Source organism: Cibotium barometz, chromosome 29 (assembly GCF_041138505.1).
Source record: "Cibotium barometz isolate CiBa-2024 chromosome 29, ASM4113850v1, whole genome shotgun sequence".
Lineage (NCBI taxonomy): Eukaryota > Viridiplantae > Streptophyta > Polypodiopsida > Cyatheales > Cibotiaceae > Cibotium > Cibotium barometz.
In genome coordinates, this window is record NC_141074.1 from 24,903,687 (window position 1) to 24,926,829 (window position 23,143).

Consider the following 23,143-nt stretch of genomic DNA (forward strand, 5'->3'; position numbering starts at 1 on the left):
CAGAAAATGGAGAAGTTAACTCGGACACGGAGAACAGGCAGCTGGCTGGGGCGACCGGCACGTCATCATTAACGACTTTAAGAAGCCGAGATTGCCCTAGAGAGCCTCCAGCCGTTGGAGATCCGTCTCGACCGAAGGTAAGGGCTCTGCCCGAGCAATTGCAGCATCTGCCGCGTGGATTCAACTCATGCGTCGCTTGCTGTTTGCAGGTACAGTGAGCAAGGATGAACGATGCAGAGGTCTCCAAGCAAGTGCAGCAGATGGTCCGCTTCATCAGGCAGGAAGCGGAAGAGAAAGCCAACGAGATAGCTGTCTCTGCTGAGGAGGTCTGCTCTGATTGCTTTATTCATTAGATCTAGATCGATTGCCCGTCCCGCACTTGATCTTTTGCATTTTTGACTCAGTTCATCCTCTCCGAGGTCAGTCTTAATCATGTCCCCACTACAAGCTTCCCAGGAGAACTGTGTTTTCTGTAAGCCGTGCTTTTTCTTGCCATCCTCTGGGACATCACCAGTCTTCTCTCCTGCCGAGCAGGGCAGGAAATGGAGATGCATGCTCAGATTAAGTTGCAAACAAGGGGGGAGAAAGAAAGAAATAACATCTTCTAAACACCCAAGGGTCTATGAGACCAATAAGTGTTACAAAAGTTCCATGCGTAAACTAAAGATGTCAAACCTGGTCACAAAGGGTATGTGTGTGTGTGTGTGTGTGAGAGAGAGAGAGAGAGAGAGAGAGAGAGAGAGAGAGAGAGAGAGTTAGTTTTTACTTTTGACTTTGTCCCGAATCTAGAAGGTGAAGCTGGCAAGACAAGCTGAGGGATGAGTCCTAGGAGAGTGGAAACAATCTCTAAGGTGCACTATATTTATTACATTGCAGCAGCACTAGCGGGTGAAGCCTGAAGTGTTGCGATTATGAATCGCTGTCTGTACAGGCCATTGTTTTACCTGCTATAGTGAATCATCAGCTCAAATCTGCCCCTATTTTTTTATGTGTCCATCCACTCAACTGCTGGTGCTCTGTTCCAGGTATTGGAACTCACAAATGCAGGCATCATACAGAATGTATTTCTGGTCATGCTCTACAATTGAGAGATATTGACCACATGCACCAAGAGCAGAAGCGTCTGCTCTGGCGACTGGGGCTTATCTTGTTGACAAAAGGAAAAGTGGCATCTCCTCTTGTTCAATCATTGGTCCAAACTCCCAGAAAACTTTCATAAATCTCTCTCTATCGAGGGAACCTCCTTTTCCATTCTTGATGATATCTTCCATTTTATCCATATGTGCTTCGCTTTTCTTTTCCATGTGGACAGTTTCTTTCAGCTACTTGGCAAAGCTGTTCTTCTTCGTCACGTTGATGGGTTTTTTTAGTGTCTAGACCCTAGTGCCCAAGATACGTGCCACGTGCCTGCCCAAACCTTAGAAAAGAGAATAAGCCCAATGGACATGATTAGAACCTTAGAAATAAAAGGCTTTTGCATGGCCACCTAAAATAGAAGTAGCTGTTGCTAGTTTTAGGTAAGAGAAGGAGAGGCTAGGAGCTGAGTTGGTGATCGCGCTTTTTTTAGAAAAGGAGGAGCTTTTGCATGCATGAGATAGAGATAGTCAAAAAAGAGGGTTGAAGAGCCAAGAGTTTGGAAGAGTTCTGTGGAAAGCTTGTGAGAACAACGTTTTTTGTGGAGAAAGATGTGAGAGTAGTGTGAGGATGCTTGGGTTTGTCCAGAGCAGAGGGTGCAAGAGGGAACATAGGATGTTGAGGAGGTTGAGGTGCCCTAGGATCTCTGGGAGTGCAGCTCTGTTAGAACTTGGACATATCCAGTGTTTTGCTCAACTATTCCTTTTTGTGATTGAAGATAGAGACCTGCAGAAGGAGGTTGCAGCTTCCATTGAAGTTTGTATTTGTGAAGATGAAGACATAGGTTGTTGCTGGGATATACTTGTGAAGGATCCCTCAGGCTTTTAGTGCTTCTTCTCTTTTGTTTGAACCCCATGTCTCAGGGTTGTCGAGATTGGCTTGATTTCATCTATATGCAAAAGGCTCGAGTGTGAATTTGAATCCTATGAGTTGGATTGATGAGTTTTTATGGTCCAGTGTTATAATTGTGTTGTTTTGATGGAATTTGTTGAGAGGAATCAATTGTTAGTGAAAGTCTCTGTTAGTACAAAATCAGAATTGAGTCTGATAGCTTTAATTTACACTAAGCATTGTTTGATAGTGTTAGTTGGAGTCAGTTGTGTATTAGGCTTAATCAATCGATGCTGTAGAAGGAAGGGAAGCTTTTGCAATCCTGTTTGACAATCAGAGGATTGTCAGAAGTCAGTCGGATAAGTCTGTGGATTGGATGGTGTGAGGGCAAAAGGATGAAAGGACCAGATGTATGAGAGATCAGAGCAAAACAACACAGCATTAAATGGGTGAGTGAATGTATATATGATGGTGAGTGAAAATATGTACAAGAGCCTTCTGATGTGATGAAACTCTGAGTAGAAGACCAAAGACAATGTGGGAGCAGAAGCACGGTCGATGATGAAGGCTCGCGTCGATGTGAGGCAGGGCTGCCATCCCTAGTGGTGGTGGTATGAGCTCTAGTGATAAGGGTGCTGCAAAACCTGAGTGAGGTGAGGAGCAGAGAGGGCTGTCGTCCCAAGTGTTGTGATAGAGAGTGAGCTGCCGTCTCGATGGTGTGTAGCAGAGAGTGGGCTGCTCTCTCGGAGAGTGAATTGAAGATAAACATTGATGTGTTGAAGTGTAGCAGAGATTGGGTTGCGGTCCCATGAGCTGAGGTAAAACGCTGGTATGCTCTATTGTAGCAGAGAGGGTTGTTGTCCCATGAATAGACTTGTATCGCTGATGTGATCTATGTGGTAGAAAGGGCTGTCGTCCCAGAGTGTATCCAGATGTAAAACGCTAAAGTACTGTGCTGTAGCAGAGCGGGCTACTGTCCCAAGGTGTGGCTTGATGTAAAACGCTGAAGTACTGGAGCTAATAGGCGATGATGATAAAGCAGATGTGGTGTAGGGCTTGGTGGCAGCAGTAGCAACAACATCAGCAGATGGTACCTGATATGATCTATGATGTGGTACAATGTGTTGAATGAAGAGGTTATGCTATATATAGTAAGGGGGGGCTACAGGTCGGCTAGCAAAAGGGTAGTCGGCCACCAGCACCAAGACCTAAAAAACATAAATAAAAACTAATAAATAAAAAAATATCTACTTTTTAGGGTTGGATAAAATGCCATTTTCACACATATGGTGGTCCGGGTGTCAGTTGAGGGCTGATTCAAGTCAGAAGGGTGTTAGATAAAGTCAATTGTGCATCAGGAGAGATCAGCTTGAGGTGTAGAAGGGTAGATATGATCCTTTTGGGTTAAAGGGAAGTGGTTCTGGGTTTGGTCTGACAGTCAGAGGATATTAGAAAGTGCTTTGTGATTTTGGCTTCTTGTGGCTGGTGGTGGTGATATAGAGGCCATCACCCAGGACCAGCACATGTTTTGGGACAAAGTGTGTCTAACATTTGTGTTTTGCTGGTGTTGTGGTTGCTAGCATATAGTGTCCTCCTCACGACGGTGTGTTGGGATGAGCTATAGAGGCAGACTCCCTCGACGCATCATTGTTTTGGTGCCCCCACTGAGGAGGGCTTTGAAAGCACCCTTTAGATTACTTGCAGGCTTGGAAAAATTCTCAGTAGGTGAGATGGTTGCTATGATGCATATCTAGTGTTTCATGGCCATGCTGGTTAAGATCTAGAAGAATTCTTGGCAGGGATGGAAATGGAACTTATAGCCTTTCCCTTTGGTAAGGAGAGGGAAGATGATAAGTTGACTTTGTTGACCATGCTGCTGAAAGGTGATGCTAAAAGATGGTTGTAGGCATGGAGAGCCCAGCCAGGGCAGACATATGAAGATATTAAGGTGGCTTTGGTACAGCACTACAAGCAGAGTGAATCCCCTAATGCCTTATGGCAGGAAATTCAAAACTAAAAGTGTAATTTATCTGATGTTTTTGATAGGTTTGTAGATCACTTTGAAGATTTGTGGGGAAGGTGGGACCCCTCTCTGTAAGCAGAGCATCCACCAGTCCTTCAAAAGTCCTTGGCCTCTTTAGTTCCACCTTCTCCCTCAAGTCTGCATGGAGAGACTGGATGAACATGATAGTAGGAAATTCAAAACTAAAAGCATAATTTATCTGATGTTTTTGATAGGTTTGTAGATCACTTTGAAGTTTTGTGGGGAAGGTGGGACACCTCTTTGGGAGCAGAGCATCCACTAGTTCTTCTAAAGGACATGTTCATCCAGTCTCTCCATGTAGACTTGAGGGAGAAGGTGGAACTAAAGAGGCCAAGGACTTTTGAAGAAGCTTTGAGGATTGCCAGGGAGAAAGAATGAAAGTTACAAAGGATGGCTCAGAAGCAAATGGAGGTCCAAGTTGAAGGAAGCCGAGTCATGCCCAGGGAAAGATGCGTAGAAGAAGGGAGAGTTGATCTATTGGTTCCGATAGTCACAGACCAGCTTATGTAGGGAATCACCCATCTGACTTAGTAGATGGAGAACCTAAATTTGAATCTTATGTAAGGGGGCAAGAATGCTTCTAGGGTAGGAGACAGGGATGGTCTAAGAGGCAGGGGAAGATGAGGACCTAATATGAATGTACAATGCTTTAACTGTTAGAAGCCATCTCCTGTCCAATTTTATACACCAGGGCCTTTGTTGTGGGTGTGCCCGCCCTTATGAGGTGTTTTATCATTTTTCCTCACTCCCCGCATTTTCCCCTATTTTTTCCCATTTTTCTGTGGCTTGGGAGGCAGCCTATGTGCCGGCCGACTGCTGAAATGGTCCACGACTGCATCTGGGAGGTGGCCGACTGCTAGTGATCTGGCCGACTGGAGGTGTGCTGGTCGTGGAGTTCTCAGGGCCAGTCGGCTGTCTACAGCAGGCCGACTGCTGATGTGGGGGCATATACATAGGCCCCCAGCCCCCATACCACACTTGTATCATATTCGGGATCTTCTTGTGTATATCAGAGCAGAGTTACACGCCTACATCTCTCTCTCTCTAGTGCTGTTTTCTGCATGCGTTTTTTTACTCTTGTGTTCCCAGATCTGGTCATCATCTCCGTTGCGTATTCTGACATAGTATCAAAGCCCTAGGCTCTAGATAGGTCTTGGGATTTGTGTGAGCAAGAGGGGGACTGTTTTGTGGCTGATTGGTGGACTGTTTTGGACTGTTCGGGAAGAGGAAGGCGGGCTGATTTGCTGGACAGCCACTTGCAGGTTTTATTTCTTCTTTGTTCCCACCCACCCACCCTATTTAGAGTACATCCCCGTAATGGTAGATCTGTTTGAGATGGCCGAGAGACATGTGAAGATCCCGACACTCCCCACGTTCCCGGTGGACCGTCAGTTGGACGGGAGCAACTACGGCATATGGAAGGTTATGATGGAATCTGTTCTGGAGTCTTACGACCTCGTTGATTTCGTTGCCGTTGGTGTTCCACGGCCGGAAGTAGAGGAAGGGGAGTTACCGTCGACCCGAAAGGACCGGGAGGCCCAGACACAGATGTGGGGTCGTGTCAACGCCAGGGTCCGTTCGTTTATTTTCCTCAACTGCACACCACAGGTAATCAATCATGTAAAGCATATGACGCTGGCCAGAGGTATAGGGCAGCATTTGGCCTCACTTTACAACAGGGTATCGCCCATGAAGAGGATTTCCTTGGAAGTACAGATGTGGGTTATGAGCCCTGCAAAGTCGTCGACGATGCGGGAGCATATTAACAAGCTGCAGGCTCTTCAGCAAGAAGTTCTTCAGGCTGGGAAGGAGATATCGTCAGAGGACATGGCCATAACGTTGCTGTCACACTTGCCCTCTTCGTACTTAGCATTTTACTCGTCTTTGATCACCAGTGGCAGGCTCAGCACCATCACGTGGGAGGAGCTTGTGCCCATGGTCCTGGACCAGGAGGAACGATTCACAAACCCTTCTCAGGGTGGAGGTTCGGAGGCCTTAACTGGCCAAAGGTCGAAAGGCCGTAACTCGGGCAAAGGGAAGGCTTCATCGGAGAAGTCTTCTGAGAAGAAGTCCGACGCTGACCGCGAGAAACTGAAGGCAGAGAGGACCTGTAATGATTGTGGCGAGAAAGGCCACTATTGGAGGTAGTGTCCCAAGCGGAAGACCGAGAAGGGTGAAGACTCCTCAGCAGCAATCATGAAGACTCCGGCTTTTGTGCACCTGGAGATGATGGACACCGATGCTTCATTTTCTTCAGGCAGGGAGGAGATTGGAGGACTCTCCGCAACGGATACTCGAGAGTGGATTCTCGATAGTGGTGCTTCCAGGCACATGACTCCTTCCCGTTTCGGTTTACAGGATCTCTGCAGGCTTTCTGGTCATATTCTTACTGGGGATACGTCCACTATCCCAGTTCATAGTGAGGGCAGGATGGAGATAGTTCCCGATGGCAGAGGGGGGAAGCATTCCTCCCAGGTGTGGTATGTTCTGGCACTTGGTTTTCATTTGTTGTCAGTGCATCAGGTTTGCAAGATTGGCGTACGGGTGGAGTTTGATGAGCATTTTGTTGCTCTTCGGGACAAAGCAACAGGCCAAGTGGTTTGGGAAGGCGGAGTGGAGAATGGAGTTTACAGGCTTTCAGCTTACTCTCTCCCAAGTCCTCAGGTTTGTGATGAGTGGCAGTCTGGTAATGGCCACTCAAGTGTGGATACGCTGCAGGTATAGGCTTTCTGGGACCAGATGGTGGATAGCTTACCAGTAGATGGCAGCAGTTAGCAGGAACTTTCCAGTACTGATGTTGGTAGTTCTTGTGTTCGTCAGTCAAAGGAAGCTGAACAGGTCACTTATGCTTTGATGTCTCATAGTATTCGGGACATAGAACTTCCAGTAGTTGAGGATGTTCTTTCAACGGGGACCTCTCGGAAAGCCAGGCAGGTAGCAGGTGCTTACTTGCAGAAGGAGGTGGTTTCTCTAGGCTTTGTGGTTCCGGATTGAGAGGGGGTGGTTGACAGGTTTCAGAAGGCCTTGCGTGGTCTTCAGCAGGTTTCCAGGACTTGTTTGTGCACCGTAACAGGTGTTGATCCTTGTGAGCAGTGTGATGTCTCTGTGACTCAGAAGCTGTATGGTTCATTGATCTGGTTGATGGACACCAGATTGGACGGGCGCTTCCCGATGAGGCGGTTGAGCTCATGGTTGCAGATGACTCTTTGGGAGGCTGGATTGCGTTTCCTGTGGTTTCTGCGGCATGCGAAGGATCATGGACTCTTTTACACAGGAGGGGGATTGCTGGATGGAGTCCGACTCCACGGTTGGAGTGACTCGGTTTGGGGAGGAGATCTGGACACGAGGGGATCTACTTCAAGCCCAGGAGCAGTTTTACGGAGCAGTTGGAGACAGTCATCTTTTGCCTTGTCGAGAACAGAGGCAGAGTACCGGGCTGTTTGTGATACTGTTTGTGAGGTGGTGAAGATGCAGAGGTTGCATGGCAGGTTTGGGCTTCCACTTGAGGAACCCATGGTCATCCAGAGGCACTTTGTTCGTGAACAAATCGTTGCTGATGACATGTTGCTGGAGTTCTGTTCGACGGAGGACAGTACGGTGGACCTCTTCACGAAGTCGCTATCTCAGGATTTGCTCAGGCGGCACCCCAGCTCCCTGTGGTTGGTTACACAGCCAGGAGCTGAGAGGGGGTGTTAGAAGTCATCTCCTGTCCAATTTTATACACCAGGGCCTTTGTTGTGGGTGTGCCCGCCCTTATGAGGTGTTTTATCATTTTTCCTCACTCCCCGCATTTTTCCCTATTTTTTCCCATTTTTCTGTGGCTTGGGAGGCAGCCTATGTGCCGGCCGACTGCTGAAATGGTCCACGACTGCATCTGGGAGGTGGCCGACTGCTAGTGATCTGGCCGACTGGAGGTGTGCTGGTCGTGGAGTTCTCAGGGCCAGTCGGCTGCCTACAGCAGGCCGATTGCTGATGTGGGGGCATATAAATAGGCCCCCAGCCCCCATACCACACTTGTATCATATTCGGGATCTTCTTGTGTATATCAGAGCAGAGTTACACGCCTACATCTCTCTCTCTCTAGTGCTGTTTTTCTGCATGCGTTTTTTTACTCTTGTGTTCCCAGATCTGGTTGGTCATCATCTCCGCTGCGTATTCTGACATTAACCACATGGAGAGAGGCCATATTTCTCCTCTCTGCCCTTACCCTAGGAGAATAGGAGGTGACATCTACCCTGTCACCCACGAGAGAAGACAGACAGGATGCTAGGAGGGAAGAGGAGATGCCAAACCAACAGGTACCACAGGCTCAACAACAACATTCAGGGAATGGTCCTAGACAGGGAGAGATGAACTTGAGTGGGATGGATGTAGAGGTAAATATCTTAGCCAATAAGAGGACTAGAGGGACAGAGGTTGAGGATGAGCCAGGACCTTCTAGAAGGAAGAACGGGAAGCAAGTGGAAGATCATCCCAAGGAGGGTAAGAAAAAGACCAGATCCAAGAGACATATTGGCATGCAAATTTGCAATACTTCCGCTTAGGTGCTCATAAGAAGCTTATGACCTGATGAAAGATCTTCAGTAGAAAGGACCTACCCCCAGCTCTTACAGTTATGTCCTAGACTTGGGAGAGTAAATTGGTCAGCATCAGAAGCTCCAGAGAAGAGAAGAAGGAAGGAAGCCAGATTAATGTAATGAAAGTGAGAGGGAATAAAGACTATTTGCCAGTCATGGATGCTTGGGTGAATAATCACAGAGTCCCAAAAGTGTATATAGATGGTGGTGCACATGTATGTGTGATGACACAGTAGACAATGTAAGCCTTGAGATTGAAGGTAGGTGCACCCTATGAATTTAGAGTCAAAATGGCTGCAAGGGTCAGATGCCTAGGGATTGTGAAGACGCTACAGGTGAATATACTGGGACAAGAGGCTGAATTGGATGTACATGTGATGCCAGCCAAGCCAGAAGCTTACCCACTTATCCTCGGGAGGCCATGGCTGATTGCTATGAAGGCAAGACGAGACTGGTGGAGAGGGCATTTGCTTTTGGAGCTGGACCAGCCTGTAAGGAGGTAGATTAGGTATGATATGGCCAAGGGAGCTGATTGAGGACAACAGTACAGCAGAGGGCGAGGATGAGGAAACAAGCTCTGTAGAAGACTAAGAAACTAAGGAAATTAGCTTTGTAGATGATGGGAAAGAGGTCAGATTGTTAGAGCCAGATTCATACCTTTTGTGCATGTCTGTGCAGCTATGTGCAGAGGAAGAAAAGAGGCTAAAATCTGAAACTGGAGTGTAGCCAAGCCGGGAAGAGGTTTTGCAAAAGATGTTGGCCAAGGACCTGATTGAGGCATGGAAGGGGAGAGTATATGGCCGTGTTGCAGAAATTTCCAGGTTTGTTTATTTCTTCTTACACACAAGTTAGAGGAGTATCTTTATTCTGTAGTACAACATCAAATCCAGTTGAAGCCAGGAGCCAAGCCAGTAGTCCAGAGGTTAAGGAAGTTGGGAATTATACAGCAACAATTGCTGAAAGAAGAGGTAGATAAGCTGTTAAAGGCAGGGTTTATTTTCCCTATGGATAATTGCGAGTGGGCTTCTGCCCAGTGGGCATTACTCCAAAAAAGAATGGCAAATGGGAGGGGGTGTGTGGATTTTAAAACCCTGAATGCTGGGACTAAAAGAGATCACTATCCATTGCCTTTCCAAGATGAGATTTTGGATAGTGTTGCTAGACATGAGAGATACAGTGTGTGTGTGTGTGTGGGTGATGGGTATTCAAGGTATTTTTAGATTTCTATTGCTCTAGAGGACCAAAGAAAAACTACTTTCATCACCCCATGGGGATGCTTTGCTTACAGGAGGGTCATGCCGTTTGGGCTGACAAATGCTTCAGCATCCTTTCGGAGATTCATGAACCTGGTGTTTGAGCCTTATCTGGGATCTTTTATTAGAGTTTTTATTGATGACTTTTGCATCTATAGTGGCAGATAGGTCCATTGTGAGAAGTTGGAATTGGCTCTGAGAAGAATGGATGATTTGGGAGGTCAATTGAATCTAGACAAGTGTCATTTGACTCAAGGCAAGGTTTCTCTTCTTGGCCATGCAGTATCTGAGAATGGGATTGAGGCTGATCTAGAAAAGATTAAAGCTTTGCTACTATTGGATGCTCCCCAGGATGTGAAGCAGTTGCTAACCTTCACCCATAAGGTGAGGTATCTTGCGGCTTGCCAGGTTTATTTTCCTTTTGTCCCAAGCTCTGTATCCTTTGTAGCAGGCATCCCTGAGGGATCCTTTTAGTTGAAAGAACAAGGAGGAAGAGGCTTTCATGCAAGTGAAGGAGATTCTAAGTACCATACCAGTGATCATGCCTGTTTACTTTGCCAGCAGGACTAAAACACAAGGGGAGAGGACATATTCAGAGGCAGGTGATGGTGGCTGTTATTTTTGCTCTTAGAAGATTTAGGTTCTATCCGTTCCGTAAGCCATTCACCATCTTGACCCATTATTCTCTTCTCCCTCATCTTATCCAATCCGATATCCCTTCCAGGAGGTTATCCAAATGGTTGATAGAATTGTAGGAGTTCCAATTTACATGTATGGTGGAGGACAGCACCACTGCTACATTGGTTGACATCTTGGCATATAGGTAGAACACTGTGGTTTTAAAGGAGGAGACAATAGCGGAGAAGAAAGTGACTAGATTGGAAGGACCCATAAATAGGGCTGCCAAATGCTTATACTTTATATTTTGATGGGGCTTTCAAGAGGAGCTTAGGAATGGCAAGTGGTGGCATTGTTCTACTGGATCCAAAGGGTAAAGAGGTAATTAAACTGCAAGTACAGACCATCAATGAAGCTGAGTATGCAACCTTGGAATATGGACTTCAGCAGTGCATAAAGAAGGGGATCAGTAGGCTCATCATCAAAGGGGATAGCCTGCTGGTTATTAGGCAGCTTAAAGCTTTTTGGAAGGCCAAAAACCCCAAACTAAAGGAGTGGAATTTCTAGATAAAAAGGATGCTACATAGATTCCAAGAAGTGCAAATTCAGCATGTAGAGGGAGTTGAATCAAGCTGAGTATGCAACCTTGGAATATGGACTTCAGCAGTGCATAAAGAAGGGGATCAGTAGGCTCATCATCAAAGGGGACAGCCTGCTGGTTATTAGGCAGCTTAAAGCTTTTTGGAAGGCCAAAAACCCCAAACTGAAGGAGTGGAATTTCTATATAAAAAGGATGCTACATAGATTCCAAGAAGTGCAAATTCAGCATGTAGAGGGAGTTGAATCAAGCTGGAGATGCATTGGTAAAAGGGGTGTTGAGCAAGGACTTGGATGTACATGCCATTACTGTTACCCATCCCAGTTATGCTATGCTGGAAGAGAAAACTTGCAGGAGAGAAGATTTTTGACATACAGGCCATGCACCTTCAAGCATATCCAAGAGGCAGAAGTATGGATTCATAAGGAAAGCCTTGCAATACATCATTATAAATGATCAGCTGTACATGAAGGCAAGGACTTGGATGTACATGCCATTACTGTTGCCCATCCCAGTTATGCTATGCTGGAAGAGAAAACTTGCAGGAGAGAGAAGATTTTTGACATACAGGCCATGCACCTTCAGGCATATCCAAGAGGCAGAAGTATGGATTCATAAGGAAAGCCTTGCAATTCATCATTATAAATGATCAGCTGTACATGAAGGGAAAAGACTTGATTTTGAGGAGAGTTTCTAGCAGGGAGGAGATTTTTGCCATTTTGGCCTCCTGCCACGAAGGTGTGTGTGGGAGACATTTTGCCTTGAAGCTAACACTTAGGAAAATCTTAACAGTTGGATATGTTTGGCCTAGCTTAAGGAGGGATGCATATCATTGGTGCAAAAGTTGCGAGCCTTGTCAGAAGCAAGGCAAAAGAGTTTTGCAGTATGAGCTGAGGAAGAGCATTGTGTCCTATGGAGCTTTTGAAAAGTGGGGATTGGATGCCATTCAGTCGTGATGGATACCGGCCTGCATATTGATGCACATGTTCCAACTGGTCCTGAAGATACTTCTTGGGACGGCCTGCATATTGATGCACATGTTCCAACTGGTCCTGAAGATACTTCTTGGGACTTGGATCTATTCTTCCTTGAGGACCATCTTGGTGAGCCAGTAGAATGTGGTTGAGCATGAATGCTCTAACCTAAGGAGAGTTGGGCAAATAATGATGGGTTTTTTTAGTGTCTAGACCCTAGTGCCCAAGATACGTGCTTGCCCAAACCTTAGAAAAGAGAATAAGCCCAATGGGCATGATTAGAACCTTAGAAATAAAAGACTTTTGCATTGCCACCTAAAATAGAAGTAGTTGTTGCCAGTTTTAGTTAAGAGAAGTAGAGGCTAGGAGCTGAGTTGGTGATCGTGCTTTTAAAAAAAAAGAGGAGCTTTTGCATGCATGAGATAGAGACAGCCAAAGAAGAGGGGTGAAGAGCCAAGAGTTTGGAAGAGTTATGTGGAAAGCTTGTGAGAACAATGTTTTTTGTGGAGAAAGATGTGGGAGTAGTGTGAGGTGGCTTGGGTTTGTCTAGAGCAGAGGGTGCAAGAGGAAGCATAGGATCTTCAGGAGGTTGAGGTGTCCTAGGATCTCTGGGAGTGTAGCTCTGTTAGAACTTGGACGTGTCCTAGGATCTCTGGGAGTGTAGCTCTGTTAGAACTTGGACATATTCGGTGTTTTGCTCAATTATTCCTTTTTGTGATTGAAGATAGAGGCTTGCAGAAGGTGGCTGCAGTTTCCATTGATGTTTGTATTTGTGAAGATGAAGACATAGGTTTGAAGAGTTGTTGTTGGGATATACTTGTGAAGGATCCCTCAGGCTTTTGGTGCTTCTTCTCTTTTGTTTGAACCCCATGTCTCAGGGTTGTTGAGATTGGCTTGATTTCATCTATATGCAAAAGGCTCGAGTGTGAGTTTGAATCCTATGAGTTGGATTGATGAGTTTTTATGCTCGAGTGTTATATTTGTGTTGTTTTGATCGAATTTGTTGAGAGGAATCAATTGTTAGTGAAAGTCTCTGTTAGTATAGAATCAGAATTGAGTCAGATAGCTTTAATTTACAGTCAGCATTGTTTGACAGAGTCAGCTGGAGTCAGCTGTGTATTAGGGTTAATCAGCTGATGTTGTAGAAGAGTAGATCTTGTCTTGTTGGATTGAAGGAAAGCTTTTGAAATCTGTTTTGACAATCAGAGGACTGTGAGAAGTCAGTCAGAGAAGTGTGTGGGTTGGATGGTGGTCTGGGTGTCAGCTGAGGGCTGATTCTTTCTGAGGGCTGATTCAGGTTAGAAGGGTGTCAGATGAAGTCAGCTGTGCATCAGGAGAGATCAGTTGGAGGGTGTAGAAGGGTGTAGATATGATCCTTTTGGGTTAGGTCTAACGGTCAGAGGTATGTTAGCAGCAGTAAATCGGATTGATTTGTGGGCTGAAAGTGTTCCAGAGTCAATAGACAGTTATCTGTTGTCAATTTTGAGTCACTTGTGTTGAATCTTTGTGGGTTTTGGGATATCTGAAGGTGTAGAAGTGTCAGAGGACACTGGAGTGGAGAGATTTGATTCAGAGCTGAGGTAGCTGAATTAGTCGGGTCAGATTTGAGTCAACAAGAAGTGAGTAGGGGAGGAGTGTTGACATTTTCAAAGAGATTCTAAGGCAAGGCATTTGAAGGTTGCTGACGCTGGAGGACATTTTGGGAACCTGGAGGACATGTATCTGACTGGGGTCAGCAACAGGTATCTGATCCAGGTTACAGTTAGCAATTGATCAGATGGGTGTTAGCTGAGAGCTTTTTTGGTCAGTTGGTTGTCAGAGGAGGTCAGTTGAAGAGTTAGGAGTGAAGATCAGAGTTGTGGGAGGTCAGGTTTGACTTGGGAGGACAATTGGTGGAGTTAGTTGAAGGTCAGAGGATATCAGAAAGTGCTTCAAAGTTGTGATTTTGACTTCTTGTGGCTGGTGGTGGTGATATAGGGGCCATCACCCAAGACCATCACATGTTTTGGGAGAGAGTGTGTCTAAGATTTGTGTTTTATTGGTGTTGTGGTGCTAGCATATAGTGTCCTCCCTTGATGCATCAACATTTGAGTTGCCTTCTACTGCAGCTTCTTTACAATTGCATTGACGTCTATCTTCAGTTTCTTGGTCCTGGCTTCTTGTGGCTGGTGGTGGTGATATAGGGGCCATCACCCAGGACCATCACATGTTTTGGGACAGAGTGTGTCTAAGATTTGTGTTGTGTTGGTGTTGTTGTGCTAGCATATAGTGTCCTCCTCACGATGGTGTGGTGGGAGGCAGACTCCCTCGACGCATCAACGTTTGAGTTGCCTTCTACTGCAGCTTCTTTACAATTGCATTGATGTCTATCTTCAGTTTCTTGGTCCTGGCTGCATTGACTTCTTCTGCTTCTTGTTGAAGTCTTTCTTCCCTGGCTCTTTGTTTTACTTAGGGAACCTCCCTCATCTGCCCCATCCGCAGAGTATTTGCTTTGAGAATTAAAGTAAAAGGCTGGAAACTGCTGGTTGCCTAACTAGTGCTCTTTCATACTTGCTTTATCGCTTTTTTTTGGGAAAAAGCATACACGGCCTTTTGGGAAAAAAGCATACCTCTTTACTCCAGTGCACACTCCAAGGCAGATCTCAACTTGTAGTATTTCTCTTTTCATCCCCTTGCACTCCTCATGATGATCCATGCCATCAATGACGTCAATACAAGTGGAGTTTTTATGAGGTCGAAGAAAAGAGCTAGAAGAAATTTTAAAAAACACCATCTCGCAAGTGGAGTTTTTAAGAGGTGGAATAAAAGAGGTAGAAGAAATAAAAAAAAACACCATCTCGCAAGTCTCAAGAAAACATGTGATAGCTTGTATGTGCACCCTTTAGTTGCCCACTGGAGCATCGAGATCTAGTATGCTTGAGCTTGCTAAGATGGCAAAACTTCAACAGGGAGGGAGTATTTAGTTCTCTGGTAGCAGGTAGTTTTGAACTTGTCTTCATACCGAGTTCGGTGGCCCTTCTTTCATACCAGAGCTTTATGTGTGTGACAAGAGGGAGCATTCCCAAGAGTTTGAGGATTCTTGGGTGAACCAAGCGAATAATCACTTGGAATTCCAACCTTTTTGAGATAATGGAAGGATACAAATAATACGAGGGTTTCTCAAGGGGAAGGCCGAGATCGAGTGGAGGGAATTGAGGGATAAGCTATTACATGGACCGAATTCTAGCTCGGTTTTGGATTGAATTTCTTCATGCGAAAGATGAGTTCGATGTGATGGCAAGACTTACAGACGACAGGGTTTGCATATTTAAGCACGAGATGCGGGGTGTATATCTTTTGATACTTATTCCGTTAACATGCGGTGATGCGGGAACACAGTTTTTATTGTGTGGATCCTTGCGATTATAGGCTACTTGGTGGATACTTACATGCTAGGGTTAACCATTAGTTGGCGTTTCAGTTCATTCTAGGGTGCCTATAGTTGCCCGCCATCAGTCCCTTGCATCATGTGTGTGCAACTTGCCTTCACCTTGCTGAGTTGTTGCTCACCGTCCATCAGCATCACCACTAGCTACGCCTGCTTTTCGCCTTGGTGTCGTTTGCTATTGTTGTGAATGAATGCGTCCGCACCACTTTGTTAGACGTTCTAACCGTATTTGTCACAATACGAAAATATGTCACTGCACAACATGATACCGTACGGGAATTTTTGGTACAATATGAAATTTTTGGATACCGTACAATAAAATACGATTCTTTAAAAAAAAAAAGAAAAAAACACTACAAACTTAGACATTTTCAACTTGGAAGGGTAGACTCTAGAGAAGTTGCTTCAAAGCAAAATTTCATAAAAAATAAGTTTGAAGTGAGAAACAAAAGTACATACGCATAGAGGTGCGAGTAGACAAAAAGAGGGCCAAGGTCCAAGGAGAGACTAGACAAAGGCATCACTATCAGAGCTCTCATTGAAATCATCCTCATGAGAAGAGGACACATTGGTGGCCTCGCCGAAGTCGCCATCCCTAAGGAGGTTGCATTGGTGATAGTTTCTTTGACCATGAGGGTTCTTGGGTTTGCTTTCCACTCTTGGTGACTTGGTCCTCTTCTTGGTGGTGAGTGCTTCCCATTGCTTGAAGAAAAAGCAAAAAGCAAAAAGCGTACAATTCGTTTTCCCTCGTAGGAGAGATATAACCTTCGCTCTGATACTACTGAAACAGGCCTTTGCAAGGATTGTGGCACGAGTACTTAGCTTATCTTCAAGAAAACAACAATTTCATGCGTACAACGAAGAGAGTAGAGAGAAGACACTACACTACACTAGCCTTGGGCCGACCCCCCCCTCCGAGTTATATTAGATAAAACTCCTTGGAGGAGTCTTGAGTACAAATTCTTAGAGCTAGAGAGCTCTTTTGTCTTTTTACATGTCTCAACAATGAGAGAATAGCTGAATTTATAGTTCTTGTCCAAAAGCACTTGAGAAAAGTGCTTCAAAACTCGCTTATAGTCCAAAAAGCATAATAAAAGCTCTTCTCTGTTTAGTTTTTAAAAAGCTTTTAATCTTTTGCTTTCCAAAAGCTAGTCGCATCATTCCAAGCCTGTAAAGTGACCTTGCATTGCTTTCCTGTCACTTGTCAGTGCCACCATGCTACTTTTTTTTCAGACCATTTTTTCAAAAATGTAATCTTTTTTTTTTTGGTTTTTGCATGTGTTGCGTTAATGCATATCAGCAACTATGCTTCGTCGACATAGAGAGCTCTCGTCTTTTTACATTTCTCGACTCTCAACAATGAGAGAATAGTTGAATTTATAGTTCTTGCCAAAAAGTATATTTTTAATAATAAAAGCAACCTAATTTTGATGCTTCGTCAACATAGAGAGCTCTCTTGTCTTTTTACATGTCTCAACAATGCGAGAATAGCTGAATTTATAGTTCTTGCCAAAAAGCATATTTTTAAAAATAAAAGCTCCTCTTTTCAGTATTTAAAAAGTCGTTAATGTTTTGCTTTCTAAATGCTAGTCGCATCATTCCAAGCTTGTAAGGTGGCTTGCGTTGCTATCTTGACGTGTGTGTGCCATGTCACCATCCTCATGTCATCAGCGCCACGTTACGTTTTTCTTCAAAAACTTTAAAAAAAATTTACATGTTGCATTTTTACATATCAGCAACCTGTATTTTGATGCACCTTGGGTCAAGTGTCATGATGGGGATGTGAACCAGTTATAGAGCCCTGGATTTGGCAAGAAGATGAAGGTTATGTGCACATGGTATCGTTTACATGTCCAGGATACACTGGTCATTTGTGAAATACATGGATAATCTGGCCAAGAAAAGGCCCTCATGCTTGTACATATTAAATATTTTTTTGTAAATAAAGCTATTCTACGGGGAGGGGGGTTGGCCCGTTCCAGCCCAAGTGTGGTGTCAGTATATTTAAAGTTTTTGCCATGGATTTGGTGTTGTGGCTATGGCATAAAGTGTTTTAATCGCATTAATAGTCCAAGTGAGATACAATATTTTCTCAGATTTGATGTGTACACAATCAGACAATACCAATTACCAGGAATTGGCTCTCAATGTAGAGGCAATGTCACAGCCTTGCCCCTACAACCACGTGTTTGTGTCGGCACTCTCCATACAACTGCGTCGTCCACAAGTGTGCCAGCTGTCCATGTCCATACACGGGTGCAGGCCCTATAGATCACTGCTGGCTGCACAGGGATTAGCACTGTTCTCGCTGGTCGGTGGTGATGGAGAGCGGAGTGCTAATGGCAGCTCATGCTTTTCTGGAAGAAGTGGGTGGTTGTGTGATTTATGGGAGGGCTAGACCTGGGTTTTTGGATGTAGGAAATCTATAATCTTAGACTTGTACTTGGGTATACAATTCTGATTTAGCTGCATGTGCATAGATCATTCCCCTTCATCTGCAATTTGCCTTTTTTACTATGTTCTTTTTGGAGCTCGTTGGCTTACGGAAACTCTTGACACTAGTACTAGTGTTGGTGATTGGTGTAAAGCTCTTGTTTTGTGCATCCCACTAATTTTGGTTGCTCACATTGGAAATCTGGCAGGAATTCAATATTGAGAAACTTCAAATTGTTGAGGCTGAGAAGCGTAAGATAAAGCAAGAGTATGAACGGAAAGAGAAGCAGTTAGAAATACGAAAGAGAATGTAAGAGTTTAACGTAAGTTCTTACTTTTTTCTATTTTTTCCTCTTTAATGGTGACAACTCTTTGGTCTGTACACACCAGAGACTACTCCATGCAGCTGAATGCTTCTCGCCTGAAAGTTCTACAAGCTCAAGATGATCTTGTTCGAGGCATGAGAGAGTCTGCTGAAAAACAGTTGGCTTCTGTTAGTAACTATGCTCTCAACTATAGGAAGCTCATGAAAGACCTTATAATACAGGTACATATGCCTGGTCTGAAATTTAGCTGACAGCACTGCCATGAGTGTGGATGATGAATTGGTCATTGCTCTGTTTTTCGCTTTCTAATCCACAGAATGTACTTTGTGGCAGTTGACCACTATCTCAGCTAGTTTGTAGAGATTCTAGAGTGAGGGAGGGTGGTGTTTGAGGGGGCTTTTAAACTTGAATGTTGTACCAAATTTCAGGGTTTGCTCCGCCTCAGAGAACCATCTGTATTGTTACGCTGTAGAGAAAGTGACCTTGAGCTGGTCTATGAGGTGTTGGAAGATGCAAAAAATGAGTATCTGAACAAGGCCAATGCTGATCATGTAGAAGTTCATGTGGATGATCGGAAATTTTTACCTCCGTCCCATGACTCAAAGAGAGCTGGGCATTTCTGGTATTTGTTTTCTGATGTTTGCTAAAAGAAAAAAGTCCATTCATGGGCATGAGCTGACAAGAGTTGGATGTGGTATGCAGTGCTGGGGGGGTTGTATTAGCATCTAAAGATGGGCGCATCGTTTGTGAAAATACGCTGGATGCCAGATTAGGTGTGGTTTTTAAGCAGAAGCTTCCTGAGGTAAGTTAGTGGACGTTTGTTTTCCTTGTCATGTCAATTGAACGCTGCAAGTGTTGTACGTACATGATTATTGTTCAACAAGGACCAAAGCATCAACCTCAAGAATGATGATGGGGGCTTTTGATATATTTCAGATTCGAAGGCGCTTGTTCGGGGGCATAGGTGCCTGAATTGTTTCATGGCAGTACCTATAGCATGGCAAGTGCAAGCTCTGATGGATTCTTAGCTGGAAAACGAGTTTTTCTTTCTAATTATGACATGTGTGAGAACAATGTTTTGTATGATAATTATGTTTGTTTTAATTGATTGGCATTGGAATTGGACTGAAACTTTATTGTGGAAAGTAGTTGGTCAACAGATTAATCTGCCCTGCAGATGAACTCTTGCAACCTGCGGGTTTGTGCTCAATGGCCTTTCATTTGTGATCTTGTGTTGGAACCAAGGTATGAGCATGGGAAGTCTTTGTTGCAAGACGTTGCATGCTGGAAAGATGCCACATCAGAAGGAATTACAAGCAGTGTAATTGTGGGATGATGCTTTCTGTCGAGGTGTGGGAATGGTGGCATTATGACTGCAAGCATCGTAGGGTAGATCTATACCACGTGGATTCTCTTATTACTCTTTTTACCTTAATGTTTCCACCATTTGAGTCATGTCTAAGGTAGGAGATTCCACATGTGATTCCTTGTAAGACCTCTACAATTACTGCCCACTGGTATGTTTACAATGGGCAGTGATTGTGGTAAAATTTTTGATGAAAAGTCGATATCTTTTTTCTAGTTCCAAAATAAATGAATTTTTTTGCTTGCACTTAAAGGAGCAGACAAAGAAGTTTACCAAGAAGAGTTCATCCGACTTTGAAGTATGCACAAGACATGAGTTGCTATTGAGAAGATTTGTTAATGAACTACAAAATCTATTGACAGCGAGATCGAATCTTTGAGGTTGACTATAGCGGAGCAGCCTGCACCCGCATTGTTGTTATGGGTGAAGTGGAGGAAGAAGAACAAGGTCGAGTCCATGTAGTTGCATCTGTGGAAGCTAGAGGGTGCAATAGTCAACAGTGCTCAAATCAACAAGCTAATATCAAATGTTCGGATGGGATTGCATCTTTTATGGATGATTCAACTAGAGTTCAATACAAGGTCTTGATTTGTGGTGGCCGCGGACTTCCCTTCTGTGCATGTAGTTATGAGTGAAGTGGAGGAAGAAGAACAAGGTAGAGTTCATGTGGAAGCTAGAGGGTGTAATAGTCAACAGTGCTCAAACCAACAAGCTAATATCAAATGTTCGGATGGGATTGTATCTTTTATGGATGATTCAACTAGGGTTCAATACAAGGTCTTGATTTGTGGTGGCCGCGGACGCCCTTCCGTGCATGTAGTTATGAACCGAAGTGGTTGCGTGAGTATGCTAATGCTTTTCTTGAAAATCTCATCCTCATTGTGAAGTTCCTACTTTTGGCATTCACATGGGCTAGCCATTTCACATTTTGCATCCTTTGGGCTCCCTTTGACCCTTTGAACCATAGTGTATAACTTATGCAACTTATACAAACGTTACCACTATTCCTTGCTTTAAACATTTATGCCGCATCACTTGCTATTTGTACCCTTTGACCCTTTGAACCACAATGTATCAATTGTGCAACTCATACAAATGTTTGAGGGTTCCGTACCACTCCCTTGCTTCAAACATTTACCCCAAATCACTTGTTGCTATTTCAATAGAAGTATCCTCCTATACCCTCACATAGATGAGCTTCTAGATTGTCTTCATGGAGCTAAGTACTTCACCAAGATAGATTTGCAAGCGGGGTAATATTAAGGTGATGCCATTTGCGTTAACCAATGTTCCATCTACCTTCCACCACAGCTTATGGTGGATGTTTACATGATCAGTTTGATGATTATGTACTGGTCTTATTTGAGGACATCCTAGTGTATTCCAAAGACGAAAAAGAATATGAGCAACATGTTAGAAATGTTTAAGAGATCCTTCGAGAGAATTAGTTATATACCAAGAAGAGAAAATGTGTATTCTTTGTTGTGGTAGATTGACTCGTTTGGGATTTGTAGTAACCAGAGAAGGTCTAACTCTTGATCCAAAAAAGTGAAAGCTATGATTCATTGCCTGACTCCTAAATCACCCAAGGATGTTTGTAGTTTCTTAGGTCTTATAGGTTGGTGCCAAATTTTTGTGAAGGACTATACAAAGGTTGTCGCTCCTCTACCTAAAATGACTAAGAAAGATTTGCCCTTCAAATGGACACCCATAATGCAAGAGTAATTTTGGAAAGTTGAAGGTTATCCTTGTAGCTTCTCTAGCTTTGAAACTCCCAAATTTCACTCAGCCGTTTGAAGTAGTGGTTGATGCTAGTGGGCATGCCATTGGTGGAATTTTGCTTCAAGCAGGTCACCCAGTGGCATAAGAATCCAAGAAACTTTAACTTCATGAGAAGAATTGTCCTCCTCAGGACTTGGAATTATTAGTAGTGATCTATGGAGACATTATATATTGGGATATCTTTCCCTCTTTGATTTTGGAGCAACATCTTTGGCAGCTGTGAGAGCTACACGGAGTTAGAGAAGTCACTGTCTCAGATTCATGCATCCTCTTGGTGGGTGAAGAAAGAAGACCTTATTGTGTTCAGTTAACTTTGTTAACTAAAAATTGGGGGTGTGTCGATGCAATTCGAGCACGTCTTGAGTCCCCTATTTGGCTCAACAAGTTACAAATTTTCCACAAGCACTCAGTGAGAAAGTGTTGATTTTAACTGTATATGTCCAATTTTTGGTTTGGTATGTATGTTTGTGTGACTGTTCCATATACAAGTGCAATATAATAGGTGTACAATACTGCTTTGTTGGAGATTAAAAGTTTGTTGTAAGTCCATATGTTTTTGCAAGCGCTATTTGGTAGCTTGTAGGTTTTGATACTTGTCACACAAATTATGAGTGAGAAGTTGGACAAGAATAATTTCTAGGTATGAAGATTCAAGATGACCAATTTTCTTATGGGGAAAGGATATGAAGTTCATCACAGAGGGGATAAAAAGAAGGTAAAGATTGCTGAAGAAAATTCAATCCGACAGCATGTACAGGCGTAGCAGAGCAGGTGTGCAGGCATATAAAGTATGGTATGAAAGAGCTATAAAGGTGCTATATTGTTTGTCTATTTAGCGTGATAGATTCTATAATTGTGTATATATTGGATGCACAAACACCTAAGCAGGATTGTGACACCTTTGTGATGATATACAATACTAATATCCAAGCTTGAAAGATGCGGCTAAAATTGGAGTTGCATAGTATGACAAGAGAGAATCTAAGTATAAGTAAATACTTGGTGAAGAATCAAGGGCTTGTAGATGCCCTTGCTTCTATATTGGGTCACCAATAGAAGATGACGATGACCTTGAATGGATTTGGCAAGGAATATGGCCAATTTCAGACCTCCATTGGAGTTTGAGAGAACTTTCCTGATTGATTGCTTTCCTCATCCATGAGGAGATGAATATTGGAGGAGGATCATCCTCTAAATATTCATATAAGTAGGCCTTCTACTTAGATACAGGTTGAGGCATAGTCATCATCTAGAGGCCACAAAAGATCTAGTAGGCCTTCTACTCACATACAGGTAGAGGTAGATCATTATCTAGAGGCCATAAAATAACAACATGAATCTAATATACAAACAGGTGACAGAGGCCACTCTAGAGGCAAAGGGAGCCGCAAAGGCCGAGGTGACTAGAAAATAAATCAGAATGCATATATAGCATAGAGTGCTATTACTGTGGTAAACCACGGCACATGCCAAAGGAGGCGTTTGTGATGTAATATATGCTTAGTTCCATAATAGGAGATGTATCAAAATTAAGAGATATTTGGTATATGGATTTAGACGTCTCTATCCACATGACCAATCATGGTGAGTGGTTTAGAGATATGCAAAAAATAAAACCAGGATATATAGAAACATATATGATGATATTGCACATCCCATTGTGCACGTTGGTAATGTGTCATTGTCTATGTAAGATAACAAAATAAAGTACCTGTTGGTAGATGTACTTCATGTTCCTAATATTATGAAAAACTTGGTTTTATTGGGGGATAAATGGTTG

General features: G+C 43.8%; 1 protein-coding gene across 2 annotated transcripts; it reads left to right on the forward strand.

Annotated features, from left to right (window-relative positions):
- Positions 1 to 19,827, forward strand: LOC147621972 (V-type proton ATPase subunit E1-like). 2 transcript variants are annotated; one of them, XM_086822999.1, is made up of 8 exons: positions 1 to 137; positions 210 to 326; positions 18,099 to 18,199; positions 18,280 to 18,436; positions 18,644 to 18,837; positions 18,918 to 19,017; positions 19,152 to 19,215; positions 19,393 to 19,827. In XM_086822999.1, exons 2-7 carry the CDS (start codon positions 225 to 227, stop codon positions 19,185 to 19,187), a joined length of 690 nt encoding a protein of 229 aa, XP_086679125.1. In that variant the 5' UTR covers positions 1 to 137; positions 210 to 224; the 3' UTR covers positions 19,188 to 19,215; positions 19,393 to 19,827. The 2 variants fall into 2 exon arrangements, with proteins under 2 accessions (XP_086679125.1, XP_086679124.1); XM_086822998.1 differs by lacking the exon at positions 19,393 to 19,827 and having other exon boundaries at positions 19,152 to 19,346.
- Positions 19,828 to 23,143: the final 3,316 nt, after the last annotated feature.